Below are 17,483 nucleotides of genomic sequence, written 5' to 3'. Positions count from 1 at the left end.
ACCCGTCCATTCTCCACAGCACCAGGCTAAAAGAACAATGATAAAGAAAGAAAAAAAACGCCCCAACTATGAATTTTTCGATCTCCTTGTCTGATGCGTACGGAGAAAACAAAACCAAAAAAAAACAGAAAAGTAAAAAAAAAAAAGACGCTCCGACGAGAAGAAAGAAACGCTCCAAGGGAAGATGAATGACGAAAGATGGAAACAAAAGGGTAGAACAAGGAAGAAGGGGAGAGATAACAAGAAATGGCCATATACACATTCATCAAGGAAAACGAAAAAAAAACATCATGCAGATCAGTATTCATCACATCCCCAATCCTTCGTGATGAGGAATCTCCTGATTGGGGTCCGCGTCACGCGCCCACTTGGACATCGTCCTGTCGAGCGTATACTGCAGACCCTCCAGTCTGGTCTGGAAGGTATCGAGTCGGTTCCAATCATCCGAGTGCTGGATGACTTCGCCCGGAGCATCGACGTCGTGGCCATGATTTGCATGGCTGTGATAAGAGGGTACATGGTGAGGATGCTGAAGGATTGGTCCTGGAGCGACGATGGGGTGAACTGCGTGTGAGACTGGGGGAGACCTGGCATTGGGTGGGAGGCTGTGACTGAGTCTGGGATGTTGGGGTAAGTTCGGCGTTGAGAGTTTTGGGTTGCGGTTGGGTGGGCGTGGTGCTGGTGCTGGTGCTGGTGTTGATTCGGATGCTGATGCGGATGCGGATGCGGGTGAGGGTGAGAGTGAGGGTGAGAGTGAGAGTGAGAGTGAGGGTGTGGGTGAGATGGGTTTGAATGAAGGTCCATTGAATAGGGAGAGTCGTCGTCGATGACGAGGTCCGGAAGAGTGTGAATTTGGTTTGGGTCTGCGCTTTGGTTTAGTAAAGATTGAAGATGGGGAGTTGATCGACGGTTGGACGTACCGAAATTTATCTGATAATTCGCGTTTGGTGTCTCGCGCATTGGCGACTGCACGTCTGGTGGGGAACCTGGCGTTACTACTGAGACTTCTTCTGCTGGTTCAGGCGTATAGCAGGTCATGTCGGACGGGGTGGCTATAGCTAGTTGCATTAGATCTAAATGTGTGCGGGATGAAGATTAGGGTTGACGAACGCGGCTCAGGACTTTGTAATTCAGCATCTTTGTCTCGTTTTGAACTCCAAGATGATCCGTAGCGACGGACAAAGCGAGCGATGCGCTTCTGATCGACTTCTTGGCCACTGCGGCGAAAGGCTGTCTGTTTGCCACGGGCGGCGCGCTTCTTCTGCTTGCGAATCATGATATGGACTTCTTCGGCCTTGATATTCTTTCGAACATGCCACGCAGCCAGGCGGTCTTTGTATTGTTTTTCACTGGATGAGACGGGTTAGGAAAGAGGTATTCTTAAAGGTAGATAGCGATGACGAGGAGAATCAAAATCAAGATCAAGATCAAGATGAAGCTGACGAAGTAGAATATGGATGAGATTTGAGGGGTTATGAGGATAGTTATAGCGGGGCGAGAAGGCACAAGTATAAAAAGCCATAGAAAAAACCAAGGAAACAGGAGGCATTACGAGGCGAAGAACTTATAGTCCCTTTCCATGATACGTTTCACATCGCGTAACTTCAACTGGTCGGTGCGGTAGAGCTGTTCGATGATCTCGCGGTACTCGTGCCAATCATCGGATCGGCGGGGCCGGAAGACGTTGGACGGTGTCACCGGGGATTGAGGCGAGAGGATGGGAGGGAAAGGATCCATCATGGAGTAAAATGTGATGGAGCAGATTGGGAGGAGAGTAGGTTATGAGGCCCAGAAAAAGAATGCAGTTCAACTTCATCAGAGCCGGGGGGGGGGGCAAGGAATCTCTCAACTACTCTTTGCGGCGAGCTGCACGCGCGGACGCACGAACCCCTGCTTCCCCGGCCAAATCAGCGGTGCCGTTGGTGCATGGCGTGGGCTCCATCGCCGTGCAGCTCTTGTCAGTGCCATGATCGTCAACGGTGACCCTCCACGCAATCAAAACTGGCAGGAGAAGATCTCCGATATCGGGATTTGGAATCAGGCAAAAAGTACTAAAAAAGTATCTGGCCCAGTCCGGACGATGATCCAATAATCACGGGAAAAAACTAGAAAAAAAAAAGATCAAAACGAGGATTATCATAAATACCGGAGTGGAGCTGAAATCGCGTACTTTTGGCTCGGGGCTACTGTACAGTCTAACCGAACTATTACATGCAGTGCACTGGCCGCAAACTGGATGCATTTTCCGCTGCCTTCGTATTCCGATCGTTTTGGGGATGTCATTCATTGGTGCTTTCGAGTCTGTCAGTCCGGATCGTTCACTGAACCCTATACACTCTAACGTCAAAAAAGGACTGGACCCGGTAACCGTTCTCTCTCTCTCCGCCTAGGACTCATCCTGGGTGGGGGGGGGGGGGGAACGTCAAGTCCTAGGATCCTATCGGGAGCGGCCCGAAACTTCCCTGACAGTGTCCCCGATACTAAAATCACCCGACAGCGCGGGCCACCCTGACCATACAAAGAAATTAATACAGCCCTTTGTGTTTTGTTTTGTTTTTTTGTTTATGTTTTCGCTTTTCACTCTGTTGCCTGTTTCAGGTCCCAACTCGTGTCTTTCCTATTCTGGTATACAACCTAGGAGGGGACCCTCTCCCCAGTCTATATACTTCTGGCATGAAAAGGTAAAAAAAAATGATATCAAATATAAATGCAACTTAAGAAATAAAAGACCATGCAAGGGTGCACGCCGTTGGAACCTGCTTCTCGCCGTTGAGAGACAAGTGTCAATCGGCCAGAATATGGGCAGTAATGGCCGATCTAGGGAGGGAGGCGCCTAGGTCACGACTCTCCACGCGCACATTCTTTGCGCTCGCTGACCTTTCCGTTGTGCTGTTTCAAATCTGGTCCTTCGGGGAGGGGCCTTCTACTCCGGCCGAGACTAAACGAAACTCTGACCTCTCGTGGGTCCAGAATTCCCGGGACCTGGGTCCTTGACGAGATACGGTGACGCCGTTTCGTTTCATTGCGAGTGGGGAGCGATCCGGGGGGGGCAAGGCTCGTACCGTTGTGCGAGATGAGAAGCTAACTGCCCTACGCCGAAAGCTAGAACCTAGAACATAGAAAAGAACGCACGGATGGCAAGGTGTCAGGTGGCTAGGCATCGATGGCTGCAGTGATCGCCCTCGGGGAGAGATGCCCCTAGTCTCCCGGGATGAGTCGAGAAAGGTACGGGACGTTTGAACAAGGTACTGGGCAGCGGGGGTGAGCGAGGCAAGAAGGACGAAGGACGCAAAGGTACCTTTGGGCAGCGGTATACTCTTGAGCTTCCCTCCTTTCCCCCCTATGTCTAGAACTAGCTCCGGAGGCTACTCGAACGGGAATTGATCTGTGCGTTCGCCAAGTGCGGGGCCATTCAAGGTTCGAGCTTCCCGTTCCCACTTTTTGCAATTCTGTCAAGCGCTCTCCGACTTGCCTCTAGGAGGGAAAAAAAAAAGGATTCAAAAGATCAAAAGATCGGCCCCACTGGACGGAGAAATCAGCCGCGTCCCACGGACCACCGTTCAGCGGCTCGGATCGCATGCAGGTACTAGGATGTACGCAGACTTTGACGAGCGTATCGCCTCCCTTCAAAGGCTCGATTGGGAATGGAACGGGGCACCCGACCACGAGCGTGATGCATGGATCCGAGAACAAAAGAGACATGCGGGATCCGTGGCTGTGACGTGTGGCCTGGACCCGCTAGACTCGATTCGTGAGGGACCGTTCTGATATCATCACACACGATTGCAGAGGATTGGAGTTGTACGGGATGTTCGACGAGAAATCACGCCCCGCTCGATGGAGTCGAACAATCACCGTGTGAAATCCACAACGGGTCGATCCCTGTCCTTTTCAGGCCCTTCCTCCATCCCATCTCCCCCTTTCGATGACCTGGCTCCCTCTCGTCGTTGACATGTTTCCTGGCTGCCTGCGGACCGCGATTAATGCGGCTTGCATCGACCCGGCGATCCTTGCGAGTATGAATGTATGCTGCAAGGGTGAGTTGCGCAAGCGTACCGGTGTGCTGGCGTTGACTCCTGTGAATGAAGACAGGAATGGACCCTTTCTACTCTCGGTCGTTCGGAGTTGGCTTGCGCGATATAATGGTGCAGTTTGGTCTCGAAGAGAGAAGAAAAACACAAAATATTATATATCATTGCGCGCAGATCGATACAACCAAATTGAGGCTTGGCCAACGCAATTCCGGTATCAGCCCCATACACCAGGAATGACATCCCTGATCGGCCAGGTTTCCAAGAATTACTCCAACGATTGGCTGTCAGGGACTCGTACAGGGCCGGAGATATCGACCGGACTAGAGTTTAGCATCGACCTCGAGTTCGGCCTCGATGACCTGCGTTCTGCACGAGTCAGCGTTCCAAATTTAATTTTCATTAGCATAGGGAGGGTGATCACCGTCGCATCTAGCGTGTTCAATGGTCAACTTGACTTTCCGGCTCTCGCTTCTTTCGTGGTCGGGATAGTTCAACAAGGGAACACAAAAGATGAATTCTACTGCGGAATTGGGCTGAGGGATTCTGGAGACATCTCTTTCAATAATCCTACCGTGGCCTTGGGCACGGGTTCCAGGCTATATCAGCTACATTGATCTCGTCTATCGAGATGCGAGGCGGACTGTGGCGGCAAATGAGATGCCCCAGGGATGCATGGTATCGCTTCACACCACTTCATCTTCATTCTGGAGGAACCCATACTATTCTCTCTTCGGCAGGAGTCTTCTCTTCTGACTTCTTACTCCTGGCCCCCGCTGATTCGTGCTCTGGCCATCGCTTACTTTGGCTGTTTTTGCCCATGTGGTCTGACTCGGCTACGTTCTACTCATGTCAGATGTGAGCGATGGGCGCAGTGGCGTGGAAACCTAAAAACCGCGTGGCCGCCTTCCGCGGTGAAGCCCCGTTCTCGCCATCGCCACCGGCAGCTCCGTGTAGGTTTCTTTGAGGCTGGAGGCCTGAGAGATAGAGGACAAGTCAGAGCGTAGGTGGTCTCCGGTGCTAGTATTTTTTTTTTCTTTTTTCTAGTATCCATTGAAAATGGGCAGGTCTCATCTCGTGGGGGGGGGGCTTTGGCACATCAGGGTATAGTTCATCGAGTCATCGCTAAAAAAAGAATAGGGCGCTAAAGAAACAGAACGCGCCTCGTACAAAAGTCGCCCGAACCAAGGAAGGTCATCGCATGATCATCACAGTTCCATCTCAGGGTCCTTTCGGGACAGGACCGGGAGCCGCGTGACGCGTCTGGGTTGGGTCAGCGGCATTGACAGCAGCCGCAGCTACAGCAGCGGAGTTGCTGGATCCAGCGCCGGCGACATTACTAGCGTGAGCCAGGAGGAATTTACAGCAAGTCAGCGTATACTTGCACGCCCTTGTCCACGTCTCGTCATTCTGGTTGAAGCCAAGCTTGATGCTAGCATCCCCGATGCGATCCCGTCTAATCTCATAGGGCAATCGCAAACCCGCCGCCACCGCGCCCGTCTGACCTCGACGCGGTGACGACACGGGCGCAGGGGTTGTTTCAACAAATTCTCCCAGTTGGCGCAGACATTCGAGAAACGCCACCATACCTGCGTCAAAGCGGCGATGCAGCCAGGGGAAGTTCAGCGGAAGGTCTCCGGACGAGAACAAATCCAAGGGCGTCGTTTTGGGTGAGCCCCGCTCGCTGACAGCGCTGCCGGCTGCCTGCTGCGGGTACTCAATCTTGTCCACCCGCGAGGTGGACCCTAGTGGCCGCAGCCGGTATCCCTGAAATTGAAAGCCTAGACGCTCTGCAATCGTGGCAAGGAGCAGACATGTCTGGCCCCATGCTGCGTTGATCTCGGGCCACTCGACCGAGGGGTTGGCGAGGCGGCCCAGCCGCAGTCCATTGATCGTACCAAAATATCCATCGTGACCAATGCAAAACGCATCATTGTAGACATTCGTCCTTTGCAGCCGCTCCAGCTGCTGGGAGTCATGGTCGTAGCGCATGTTGAGCGCATCTCGCTCGGTTTGAAACTCTGCGAGTGTCAAAGAAAAGCCATTTCTGGCTCGCCAAAATTGATCCTCGTCCGCGTCTAGCTGTTGGGACTCTTCTTCCAATTTGGCAATCTCGTCATCCAGCGTGGCCTTTTCGCGCTCTAGCGTTTCAAGTTCTGCAAAGGCGGCTTCTTCAGCTTTCCGTATTTCCTGGAGGGATTTTTCAGCTGCCTCTAGCTCTTCCGCGGTTGGGACTGATGCATTCAAGTTTCGCAGAAACGTGATATACGCATCGCGCTCCTTTGTCGCCCCGGTCAGTCGTTTCTGTAGCTCCTGTACTAGTAGATCCGTACATTCCACACAGATAGGGTGATCTATATCTGAGCGCGCAGACAAAATCTCGAACAATCGGGTCGTCTTTTCGACTTGACTGGCAAATGCGCTATCCTCCTGACCGGGGTCATGATTCTGGCCGACACTGTTTCGTTTGGGTCGAGAGGGTAAAGAAGGGTCCACAGCAGGAGGCATGATTTGCGAGTCCGTCAGCACCACGAAGGACATATTTCCACTGTCGCCCCGAGGCAGACTCGGCGGGTGCGACTGGCCCGACCGCGGGGCGGGTATGGACCTTCTGTAGACCGCCGACGTAGCATTTCGAGAGCTTTTATCGTATAGTTCTTTCCGCTCTGAAGGATATGAAGTTCGAGTGGAAGAGGATATAGCGCCATGTTCGGAGACGGTCTTGCCCGTGGAGTCTAAAGCTGTTAGCATTCACCTACTTAAATGCAGCTCTGGAATCAAAGATAAGCTTACTAACGAGCACCTCAAACGCAGCCGGATTAAGTGACTCCAGCGAGCCGTCCGTCTTCAGCGGCGTTCGACATTTCTGGCAATACATGGTGTGTGATCAGTTCATTGTGGAGATGTCGGGATGTTCAAGGTGTGGGGAGTTGAAGTCGGAGGTTGGAGCTTCGGGAACGTCACGCCGTTTGTTTTTGAACTCCTACTTTCCTCTGCGCCAAACCACACGCCCGCCTTTTGAGCTCGAATTGTGCTTCACTTCCATACCATGATGCTACGAAACTGTTGCTGGTATCATTGAGTTCCGGTCATGCGACTTTAGGCGCGTTTTACAGCTTGCGTTTCGCGTCTGATCTACGCGACACCTTCCGTAATCTGTGAGCCCAACATGAACATTGATACGGACGACCTCACTTCCTTTCCGATGGAAAGGCCCGGGAAACGCCCGCGCCTATCGTTCGATTCTGGATTGGTAGAGGATATACCGGAGGAATGGGACCTCCAGACCGCACGCGCGCAGAATGACAATAAGTTGAAGTCGATCTTCGAGGGCATCTTTGCGAAATACGGAAAGGACTTTACGGAAGTCGGGGACGAGATTAATCTACAGACTGGGAAGATCGTGGTCGACAATGGACATCTACTAGGTCTGCAGGAGGAGACCGACCCCCGAAACGAAGGACAGCCATGGCTCGAGACGAACGAGGACGCCTATTCCGATGAAAGAGAAGATTCAGAGAAGGAAACAGTCGATTCTCATGGGCCGCCTTTATCAAGCTACAAAGATGACGATATTGAGGGAGACGCCGACTCTGATAGCAACGACTCATTACTGGCTCCAGCACTGACCTACAATCAAGCTGGAAGGTCGGAAGATCCCAAACTAACCACCGGGAAACAAGTCGAGGATCCAGGCCCGAAAGACCCTGTTTGGCAAGCCCCTGCATTGCCGAGATTAATCTCGACGCCTACGGCCGAAACCCGGGCCAAGAGAGTTACGCCAAAACCCCCAACCTTCATCAGGGAGCCCTCTCCACCTGGATCGGGATCCTTATGGACTGTCCCGCGTCGCGGTCGACCACCAGGTCCAGGTCGACCACGCACTGAAGGAAAGCCCAAAGCGTCGCCGAGTGAATTCCGCGCTCGGGCGAAACCCACGTATCATTCAAGCCCGGTGGCGCACAACTGGTCCTTTTCTCAAATACCCGACGGTGACGAGTCAGACGACCCGCTCCAGGAGCATCAGCCCTCTCCCACGCCGTCTAAAATGACGAGCATCCGGGGAAAGCGGATACGGGGTCCTGAATTTACTTTAAATCGATATTTGGAATCGGATCGGAAATCGGAGCAGGGGGCGTTCCCCGGGCCCAATCGGCTACGCCGACCAATTTTGATGACGATGCTGACAATGATACCTCCAAACGAGAAACACATGGCAATTGCCATGTGGCATTGGGTACTTCTTCACAAAGCCGTGCTTCTCAACAGCCGGAGTCTGGCTCCACGCCACGATCAATTACGGTGCCCCGCTATAGAGTTCCGCGGTCATCGTACAGAATTATAACGCCCGACGAAGGGCGGATGATAATCCGCTTGCGACATGTCGAGAACTTGGAGATTAAGGAGATCCATGTTCGACTACCCAATTGCAAGACCACACAGATCTATGCTTGGGATTATCATCACTGGACTGAAGCTCGGCTAGACCCTCCTCAGCTCTCGGCTCCGTGGACTAAGAAAGAGATGGATATTCTGGAGGAGCTGAAGGACACAGACGGTCTTTCCTGGGCCAAACTTACGGCCGAGCTGCCCGGCCGCTCCCGCAAAGAGATCGAGTATGAGCTGATCCGTCTCTGGGTTGGTGAGGATGTATGGAACGCGGAAGAGTGGGGTCGGGATGCAAAGGGCAAAGGTGTGCCTGAACCACCGTCCAACCCCAATAAAAGAAAAAGGCCGCTGGACAATGAGACTTCTGAGGTTGATCCAGAACATGATGGCGATACGGCTTCGCTTGGCTTCAAGATGCTCAGCGAAAATGATTCTGATTCTGATTCTGATTTTGATGAAGACTCCGACTGCGACTCAGTCAAAAGCGAAGCCTTCTCATTCTGTAGGCTATCCGAAATAGGCCTTGAGCCACCTCACAGCCCGAAGCGCCAGGATGCCGGGCAAAGGGCAGGGCCTCGCCGCGTAAGGGTCTTCAAGAGCAGCAAGCACTCTCGTGCGAAAGAATCCCATCTACCATTAATAGCACAAATTTACTCAAAGTCCTCATCACGAGCATTCAGAACATCCTCAAGCTTCGTATCAACCGCACCACCCACATCCCCAGCCTTAGCCCAGAAGCGCGACAGGTGCCTTGACCCAGAATCAGACAACACCGTCACGATCCTATGCCCAGGTCCCATCTTCATCGCCGTCTTAACCGCAGCAAAACCTTGTATCCGTCAGTCATGTCGAATCAATAGCGCAAGATCAAACTCACAGTTGACGGCACTGCTACTCCCCAAGAAGATCCCATCCTTCTCAACCAACCACCTCGCCATCGCCAACGCCTGGGCATCAGTCACTCTCACCGCGTCATCCACAAGCTCTTTCCCAGCCTCGAAATTCGCAGTCACACGATTGATGCCAATACCTTCAACGATAGTATCAACCTGACGCCTCCGCCTCGTCCCCTCCCCTTCTCTAAGATCGAACATCACTCCATACCGGACACGATTATACAGCCCACTCCCTTGTGGATCTGCCAGTACGATCGTGATATTAGGCAATAAGGGCTTCAAATACCTCGCCACACCAGAGATAGTCCCGCCTGTACCAGCACCAGCAATGAAGGCATCCATCTTCCCCTCACACTGAGCGAAGAGCTCCGGACCTGTGCCTTGATAGTGAGCGCGCCAATTTGCCTCGTTCTCAAACTGATCGGCGAAAAATCCCCGGCCGCGGCCCATGCGGTCTAGAGTCTCTTGCTCGGGCTGATCGCCTTCTTCGGCTGTGAGGTTGACGGATTTTGATGAGGCCGTGTGCGCTTGGGCTAGTGCCCGTGCACGATTGACGAAGTTGTCTTTCTCGACGATTGGTGCCGGGGGCACGCGATCCACTATCGCGCCGAGCTTGAGAAGGAGGTTCGACTTTTCAATTGCCTGGTCTGAGGGCAGGCAGCTGGGGTTTGGGTTAGTATGCAGTCCAAGATGTATATCAAGGTATCTGATGCCTACATGTGTGCTAAATAGCCTTTTGCTCGTGCGAGTGTTGCGAGTGAGATACCTGTTGATCCAGACGTGCCTTCATAGATGGTGTCGCCTGAATGGGGCGTAAGGATGTCTTGTTCTTCGGCCTGGTATGGTTAGTTTTGCTGTATCGCTCGAGATATTTTCGAATGTACCAGTTCAATCATGCTAAGTGCCACTCGATCTTTTGAGCTCTGGCCTGCGCCATTTAGAAACTGTAACATTGTCATCAGATGGTGGTCTTCGAGCTAAGGTGGGTTTGCATACTTCGGCCTTGCCTAAAATCTCACATCCTGTTGCATCTGACAATGACTTGATCCGGAATAATGGAGTGTTTCCAATACAGCCTTCAATACCTTCCACTATTGCTGGAGGTCCTGACCGCGCAATAAGCGCATCTGAAGCTGGTTTCTGGGAGGCCGATCTTTCCTCTTTGTGCTGGGAGGACAGCACTTCTTTGCAAACTAGAGCTAGACCGACACCTGCAATGAACGCAGTTCCAATGTAGATCGCCGATTGATCTGGCATTGTCTTCTAGTTGTTGCTCTTTTACTTTCTTTCTCAATTCAAGGTTGATGAAACGTTCGTCGAGGAATCATATGACGCTCATGCGACTGCCTTGATCGTAGAGTCGTATTCGACACAGTAAGTAGAATTGATTTGAATTTATGAGCTCGTCATTGGATTATTAATCGCAATGAAAAGCAGAAGTGTAATGCGAGTGAGTTCCAAAGTAAAAGTTGCAATGCGAAAGATGGGGATCTCTCGCCTCAGGCACGTGCCTCCTGCCTGAGGCCAAGCTTCACCTGTCATCCGCGAACTTCGTGTCTCCAACTCTTGCTCAAGCACCATGGATTCACCCGTGCTCAACCAGCTGTTTCGGCAGCTTTTCCGGCATCCGGCATGTCAAAGCCTTCGCCGACCGCAATCCTCGTGGTCTCGACAGACCCGTACGTTCCTGACCCGGCGCACGCCAGGCAAGCGCAAGCCGCAAGATGATGCGATGCTCTGGACAAAACGAGGCGACTACCCCAAGAATATTGAGGAGGAGTACAGATTATACCCTACAGTCACTGCGAAAGAATTGCGGAATCGGCGCGAACGACCGCGGCAGGTGAAAATGTTGACGCGCGAGTTCATCGATGGTGAGTTGAAGAATACCGCTTGACGAGAGCACTAAACCTGACCCTGTCTGCTTAGACAGTCTCTACAACCCGCACTATGGCTATTTCTCCAAGCATGCGACAATCTTTAGCCCGGGCGAGCCATTTGACTTCAACAATATCGAAGACGGCCCCGCGTTCCACCGCCTCCTAGGCCAGCGCTACACAGAGTTCGAAGACAAGTTGGACGAAGTCAAACCTGATATCGCGCGTCAGCTATGGCATACTCCGACGGAACTTTTCCGGCCGTATTACGGCGAGACGATCGCGCGGTACCTGGTGTCGAATTACAAGCTCACGCTGTACCCTTACCACGACCTAATTATCTACGAGATGGGCGCTGGTAACGGAACAATGATGTTGAATATTCTGGATTTTATCCGTGATACCGATTACGAGGTGTACCAGCGCACCAAATTCAAGATCATTGAGATTTCTCCTGCGTTGGCGGATTTGCAGATGAAGAACTTGATAAATACGCTCAATTCCAAAGGTCATCGAGATCGTGTTGAGATTGTCAATCGCTCTATCTTCGACTGGGACACATATGTCCACTCACCTTGTTTCTTTCTGGCATTGGAGGTGTTTGATAATTTCAGTCATGATACCATCCGCTATGACTTCAAGACCGAGCTTCCTCAGCAGGGTGGAGTCTTGATTGATGCGGATGGCGAATTCCATGAATATTACAACACGAGGCTGGATCCTGTTGCGGCTCGCTTCCTGCGCGTGCGTCAAGCTGCTGCGCGTCGCCCTTATCCTAGCCCTCTTGGCCCGCGTGTCCTCCGCGGCCTGCGCTCTGCCCCGCCATTCGGCAGCAGCCACTCTCTTCCTGAGTACATTCCCACTCGACTGATGCAGTTCTTTGATGTGTTGAATCAATATTTCCCTGCCCACCGTCTGGTATCGAGTGACTTTAATTCTTTGCCAGACGCGGTGCCTGGGTTGAATGCGCCGGTCGTGCAGACTCGGTACAAAAGGCAAACTGTGCCGGTGTCTACTCCATTCGTAAGTTTTTTTTTTTTCACCCAAAAATATTAGCGTGCTTGGCTGATTACGTCCAATAGGTCCATCAAGGATACTTTGATATCTTTTTCCCCACGGATTTCAACGTCGTTGAAGATGTCTACCGCGCAGTGACAGGCAAACTAACTCAGGTCACAAGCCACGAGGACTTTGTGAACCGCTGGGCGTATATTGAAGATACCGAGACGCGGAATGGGGAAAATCCGTTATTGAGCTGGTACAAGAATGCCAGCATGTTGTTGACGGTGTAGATATATATTCCTTATGGACACAGGATGGCTGAAATTTCATGGACATTATTTGACTTGAACGGATAGAGCACCTTCCGGTGTAATTCTTCGAACGGACCTACCGCGAATCTGGGCGACCGTTCACGCCTCTTGGTCCTCTCGGATGTCGCCGTAAATATAAAAGGGGAGGATAAATACAACTTCCAATCACCTGGAAGTTCCCTGGAATCTTTCCCTCGAACTACACTCAGTTGAACCTCATCTGCCCATCTTATCTGATCATGTCCCATTTAATAACCTAAAACCAACATGGACAATGACAATGAAAACTCCCCACTGGAAACGCAAAGTCCTTGAAAGACGTCAAAAACGATACATCTTGATCTCATCTTCCTGGCTCCTCTCAAGAGACCCCCTGTTCAGTGCATCCTCAAGCATAGAATCAGCTTGCACCATTCACCAAGGAAGATTGAGCATGGACCGAAATTACCGATATCAGGCACCTCATCACGAGGTGACAAGCGAGGAACTGAGTACTGCATTTTTGCAAATGGGCGGCTGTTGCACAACAACTTCAATGTCTTGCTGAAATGTCCTCGACTAGACCATGACAAGGGAAACGCAGCTTGATGAGCATCTTCTCAGAACAGAGGATTTGTTTGTGCCGTCGTATTGGGTAGAAGGATCGGTCAAAGATCGATTTGATGCTGAGGGGATGGATACTACTGTGCATACTCATGTTGGTTCGAGAAGGTAAACTTCTACTATAGAGATGGGAAAGAAGATATTGAGACAGATAGTGAAGTTAAATCAAAAAAGAGGAACCTGTTCATGAGATAACTAATTCGAGACTCAATGCTCGACTCTTTCAAGATTCCCCCACCAAAACCCTAAAAACTTAAAACAATGCAGCCAGGCCCTGCCGGTTTCAATACAAATGAAATAAAAGATAGAGACGAATCAAGATGCAGTTCCATCGGGGAATATAACTAGAACTCAAATTCCTTGCGGAAAATATTCACATCCATACCAGACACTACCTGGTCCGCCAGGTCGCGTCTTCCCATCTGACTGAAAACCCGGCGCAGCGTATCGTACAGATTTGTGCTCTGGTTCTGACTGATATGCAGCATCCGCTCGAGACGTTCGTCGTCCAGGCCGTCGGGGTGGACACCGCCGCTGCCGATGATCTCCTTGGCGCGCTCGCGGCCTTCTTCCTCGACGACGCGATGCATAGACAATGCGCCGAGGAGGTGCTGTGCGGCCTCGGGGTAGCAGCCGATGTTGATACAAGAGACGCCGAGATTGTAGCGGGCGCGCACGAAATTGGGGTTGATGGTGAGGGCTTGCTCGTAGGCTTCAATAGCTTCCTCGGAGCGGCCTGAGTTGGCGAGTGTGGCGCCAAGGCGGTTCCAGAGGAGGTGCAGTTGCTCCTGTTGGTTGGTTGAGCCAGATTCGGTAGATGCTAATGCGGCAGAGAAACAGTCAACGGCCTTTTCATATTCCTCGGCGCAGTAGAAGAGGACACCCAGACCGACTTGCACGTCGGGATCCATCTGAGCACCGGAGGGAGAGAGCTGGGCGGCTTGGATGAAGAGTTCAGTCACGCGGTCGTGCAAAAGCTGGCGGTCTGTGAAGCCCAGGTCGGCATCGCCGGAGATTTCGTTCGGGTTAATGATAGATGGATATTTGTTAGACAGCCAACGTTCTAGAGTGCGGTAGGCAGTCGAGTCGTAGCCTTCGTTGGTATATGAGACGGCCAGACCCATCAATGCGTCCAGATTCCCCGGTTCAATCTTGAGCGCTTGCTCCAGGGCTCGAATTGCGGGCAACTCCTTCTCGTTCTGCGCCTGCGCAGAACCCAGCATGGTCCAGGCTTGCACATGCCGCGGGTCCTTCTGGACAGCAGCTTCGAAAGCCAATGCCGCTAGCGACAGATTACCACCCTCACGCATGATCTTTACACCCTCCTCGAACGGGTTATTGACGGACTGATAAACATTGTCCTCCTCGAACATGTAGTCACCAAGCTGGGGATCGCGGAAACGAGTGTTGAGACTGTCGAAACCCTCCCAATCACCCAAATCACCCACATGCACACTATCGGTGACCTGGAAATCACCATCTTCTTCCTCAACCAGTTTTCTGCTCGACGCAGTCTCAGCTTGGGCCCTTTCCCATACGGACTCAAAGGCATCATCAGAAATAGGCACTGACCTGTCGAGCTCATTCAACTCCGCCTCCATTGCCATGTTGGCCTCCTCATCAATCCGCGTCTCATTGCCCGCCGTTTCCATCTCCGCAAATTGCGCCTCCCAGTTCTCATCATCTAGCTCCACCATCCGACCCTTGCCCTTATCCTGCGCCTGCCCCTCCATTGGCTGCTGCATCGATGGACTCTGCATGCCCATAGGCCGCATCATTCCCATTCCACCCATGCCACCCATGTAACCACCACCCATCGCCATCGGCCGCTGGTACCCCGCCATCAAAGGTGGAGTTGCCGAGGTCTGCGGGCTAGATGTCTGCGGCATGCCCATTCGGGACTGCTGTTGGAAGCGCGAGAACTCCGCAGGTGTAAATCCAGCTCCGTTATTCATCATCCCCTGCTGCGCACCAGGGAACGCAGCCTCCATGCGCGCCTGCTCGCCGCCGTCGAACTCCGCAGCCCAACCGGGCGACCCCGTGCGAGGCGGAGCGGTTTGAAAATTATCTAGCTCACGGCGCATGTGCTCCATAGCGAAGGGTTGCGGCGAAGGCCCGTGTATTTGTGGTCCCTGTTGCTGCATGAAATCGTCCATCATCTATGTTTCCCGTTAGTCTTGGCCAATAGCGCAGATCGACCTCGGAGAATGCATGGACGAGGCCTCCCAACCCACCTGATCTTGCCCGCCCATCATACCCCGCGACCGCATGCCTTCTTGCATGCCTGGGCCGCGGCCAGCGAGCCGGTCCCGCTGGAGCGACTTGTCATCTTGGACGTGCTTAGTGAATTGAGTGAGAGGGTTTCCCGCCGTGGAGCATTCTGCGCCACCGAGGAATGACATGGTGAGTTATGTAGTGTGTTGATGTTCGGAAAGAATAAGATTGAGGTGCCCGAGAAAAGTCCCGAGTCAAATGAAGAGGAGAAACCCCGGATGTTCTCTAACGTGGGGTTTGAATCGCTCACTAATGCGCTTTCCGGAGCCGAGGTTCCCCGCTGGTCACGTGTTTGTATATACATGTTATCAATCTATTGTACAAGGTCCCTTCCTCAACGCCGTAGTCTAGGGCACTGCATTGAAACGATCAGAAGGGGATTGGTTATCTTCCATCTCCATCTCCTCTCGTTCCTGTTCCCGTTCCCGATGGGCCTCTCGTGCTCGATTCCGATCACTCTGACCAACCAACAAGCCCACCCGCTTATGCTCGGCAAAGTGAACCCTCAACGTCCGGCCAGAAGGCTTTTGATTCAAGAGAATCTCTTTCGCCTTCTCGGCAGACTCGACATTGAGGAATTCCGCATGCGCAAAACCGCGGATCTGTCCCGACCGGCGGTCCACGGGGATACGCACGTCCAGAACGTTTTTAATGTCCTTGAAAATGTTCTGCAGGTCACGGTCCGAAAGTTCGTATGGAATCCCTCCAATGAAGAGGGTATTGGATGGGTTTTCCTTAACGCTGTGTTTATGAACCTGACTGCGAGCGTACTGCAGGACGACCTGGCGTCCTTCCAGGACCCGATTGTGCAGATTTTGGATGGCATTCCAAGCTCCATCGATTGAGGTGAATTCACAGTAGCCGAACCTAGATTGGTAGCGCATTAGTGTTTGCCTCGAGAGCGTAGTCTGTGATTCTTACCCTTTACTTATGCCTCGGGCATCATGCACGATGTATGTCTTCACGACTGTTCCGTATTTCTCCATATGTTTTCGAAGATCCTCAGCCGTGAGATCATAGAACAAGTTCCCGATGTACACAGTTTCGCTCGCAGCTGGCACGTGGTCCCAGAGGTCGATTTTGCTGTGTCGCTGCTCGCGCTTCCCTTGCTGTATCGTGCTGACCGCCTGTCGTGCTCCGTCCTCCATTGATTTCTCGTTGGATCCTTCTTCCAACGGTTTCAAAGGATCAGGGGACGTGTCTTCCTTATCGAGGCTTTGTGAGTTCCAGCGGACCTGGAGGGCGGTGCGAAACGGGGTGTGTAATGAGACGCGGCGAGAAGAGGATTGGGACACGGCGAGGCATCGCGGTTGGCGTACTGCAGCGGATGTTGGTGATAATGGCCCGTAAATAAGCCGTAACGTAGCTTTGCGGAGAGACTGCCTTCTTCGGGGTTAGCGATGGTCCGTTGCATTAAAGTCTGACAGACATGCCCTCGAAGACCTGGATGCGAACGAGGATTTCGAACTAACATGATGAGACTCACATTGTAAATGTAATGGGACAAGGACGAGAGTCGACCGCCACTTGAAATATTGTGTATCAACGCTGAAGAAATCTTATGTTGTTAAATTTGACGGCGCATCGAAAAGTTTCCGGGATGATAACTGTCACGTGACTGCTATCGCATCGCGGCTCTATACAACACAGACTTTCAAGATCGCGATAGGACAAGGAACCTAATGTATAAATCAGCGCGGAAAAAAAATTACGAAAAAAGGGAGTGCACTCAGGATCGAACCCCTTCCACTGGGCGGCTTGCACACTCGCCACTGTGAGATTATCTGGACGCGGGCACCTTTTGGTGTAACGGTAGGTGATCGGGCTACCAACTACACCTTCCCAGCTTCGGGAGGCCTACTGACTACTCAACCCAATCCTTACTGTGTCCCCATTACGAAAACGATCTAGTAGCATACTCTTTGGGAGCGGAGGATTTGGCTACGTCTGTGGTAGGTACGTCATCCGCAACAAGCGATGGGAGTGTGCGACCCAAATGAACGATATCTTGATAGAGAGGGGTCTGAATATTGGCATGTTCTCAATATGATACAGGTAAGAAGAGAGTAACTTCGTGAACCCAAAAAAAACCAAGCTTTT

General features: G+C 52.1%; 8 protein-coding genes across 8 annotated transcripts; 3 read left to right on the top strand and 5 right to left on the bottom strand.

Moving 5' to 3' along the window:
• Nucleotides 1–307: 307 nt before the first annotated feature.
• On the bottom strand, nt 308–1,737 carry N7477_005041 (Clr5 domain-containing protein; the record flags this gene model as incomplete). The annotated part of the gene is made up of 4 exons (XM_056966704.1): nt 308–564; nt 921–1,052; nt 1,111–1,349; nt 1,553–1,737. 4 exons carry the CDS (start codon nt 1,735–1,737, stop codon nt 308–310), a joined length of 813 nt encoding a protein of 270 aa, XP_056823485.1.
• A 2,188-nt stretch (nt 1,738–3,925) lies between these two features.
• Nucleotides 3,926–4,648, top strand: N7477_005040 (uncharacterized protein; the record flags this gene model as incomplete). The annotated part of the gene is made up of 1 exon (XM_056966703.1): nt 3,926–4,648. One exon carries the CDS (start codon nt 3,926–3,928, stop codon nt 4,646–4,648), a length of 723 nt encoding a protein of 240 aa, XP_056823484.1.
• A 604-nt stretch (nt 4,649–5,252) lies between these two features.
• N7477_005039 (beclin 1) lies at nt 5,253–6,909 on the bottom strand (the record flags this gene model as incomplete). Its single annotated transcript, XM_056966702.1, has 2 exons — nt 5,253–6,766; nt 6,825–6,909. The coding sequence occupies 2 exons, from the start codon at nt 6,907–6,909 to the stop codon at nt 5,253–5,255; spliced, it is 1,599 nt and encodes a 532-aa protein (XP_056823483.1).
• A 291-nt stretch (nt 6,910–7,200) lies between these two features.
• Nucleotides 7,201–9,006, top strand: N7477_005038 (Myb-like DNA-binding domain protein; the record flags this gene model as incomplete). The annotated part of the gene is made up of 3 exons (XM_056966701.1): nt 7,201–8,110; nt 8,164–8,897; nt 8,941–9,006. 3 exons carry the CDS (start codon nt 7,201–7,203, stop codon nt 9,004–9,006), a joined length of 1,710 nt encoding a protein of 569 aa, XP_056823482.1.
• Nucleotides 9,007–9,070: 64 nt separating this feature from the next.
• Nucleotides 9,071–10,573, bottom strand: N7477_005037 (putative cysteine synthase; the record flags this gene model as incomplete). Its single annotated transcript, XM_056966700.1, has 5 exons — nt 9,071–9,249; nt 9,298–9,977; nt 10,034–10,152; nt 10,201–10,260; nt 10,313–10,573. The coding sequence occupies 5 exons, from the start codon at nt 10,571–10,573 to the stop codon at nt 9,071–9,073; spliced, it is 1,299 nt and encodes a 432-aa protein (XP_056823481.1).
• A 322-nt stretch (nt 10,574–10,895) lies between these two features.
• N7477_005036 (class I SAM-dependent methyltransferase) lies at nt 10,896–12,485 on the top strand (the record flags this gene model as incomplete). Its single annotated transcript, XM_056966699.1, has 3 exons — nt 10,896–11,190; nt 11,246–12,216; nt 12,276–12,485. The coding sequence occupies 3 exons, from the start codon at nt 10,896–10,898 to the stop codon at nt 12,483–12,485; spliced, it is 1,476 nt and encodes a 491-aa protein (XP_056823480.1).
• Nucleotides 12,486–13,453: 968 nt separating this feature from the next.
• On the bottom strand, nt 13,454–15,511 carry N7477_005035 (tetratricopeptide repeat protein; the record flags this gene model as incomplete). The annotated part of the gene is made up of 2 exons (XM_056966698.1): nt 13,454–15,268; nt 15,344–15,511. The coding sequence occupies 2 exons, from the start codon at nt 15,509–15,511 to the stop codon at nt 13,454–13,456; spliced, it is 1,983 nt and encodes a 660-aa protein (XP_056823479.1).
• Nucleotides 15,512–15,730: 219 nt separating this feature from the next.
• Nucleotides 15,731–16,857, bottom strand: N7477_005034 (nucleic acid-binding protein; the record flags this gene model as incomplete). Its single annotated transcript, XM_056966697.1, has 3 exons — nt 15,731–16,250; nt 16,305–16,762; nt 16,813–16,857. The coding sequence occupies 3 exons, from the start codon at nt 16,855–16,857 to the stop codon at nt 15,731–15,733; spliced, it is 1,023 nt and encodes a 340-aa protein (XP_056823478.1).
• Between the last annotated feature and the right edge of the window lie 626 nt (nt 16,858–17,483).

Source organism: Penicillium maclennaniae (genome assembly GCF_028827695.1).
Source record: "Penicillium maclennaniae strain IBT 15551 chromosome Unknown utg000004l:1.0-3007600.0:1.0-3009580.0, whole genome shotgun sequence".
Taxonomy (NCBI): Eukaryota; Fungi; Ascomycota; class Eurotiomycetes; order Eurotiales; family Aspergillaceae; genus Penicillium; species Penicillium maclennaniae.
Note: the sequence above shows the minus strand (reverse complement) of the source record. Positions and strands in the feature narration are given on the sequence as shown.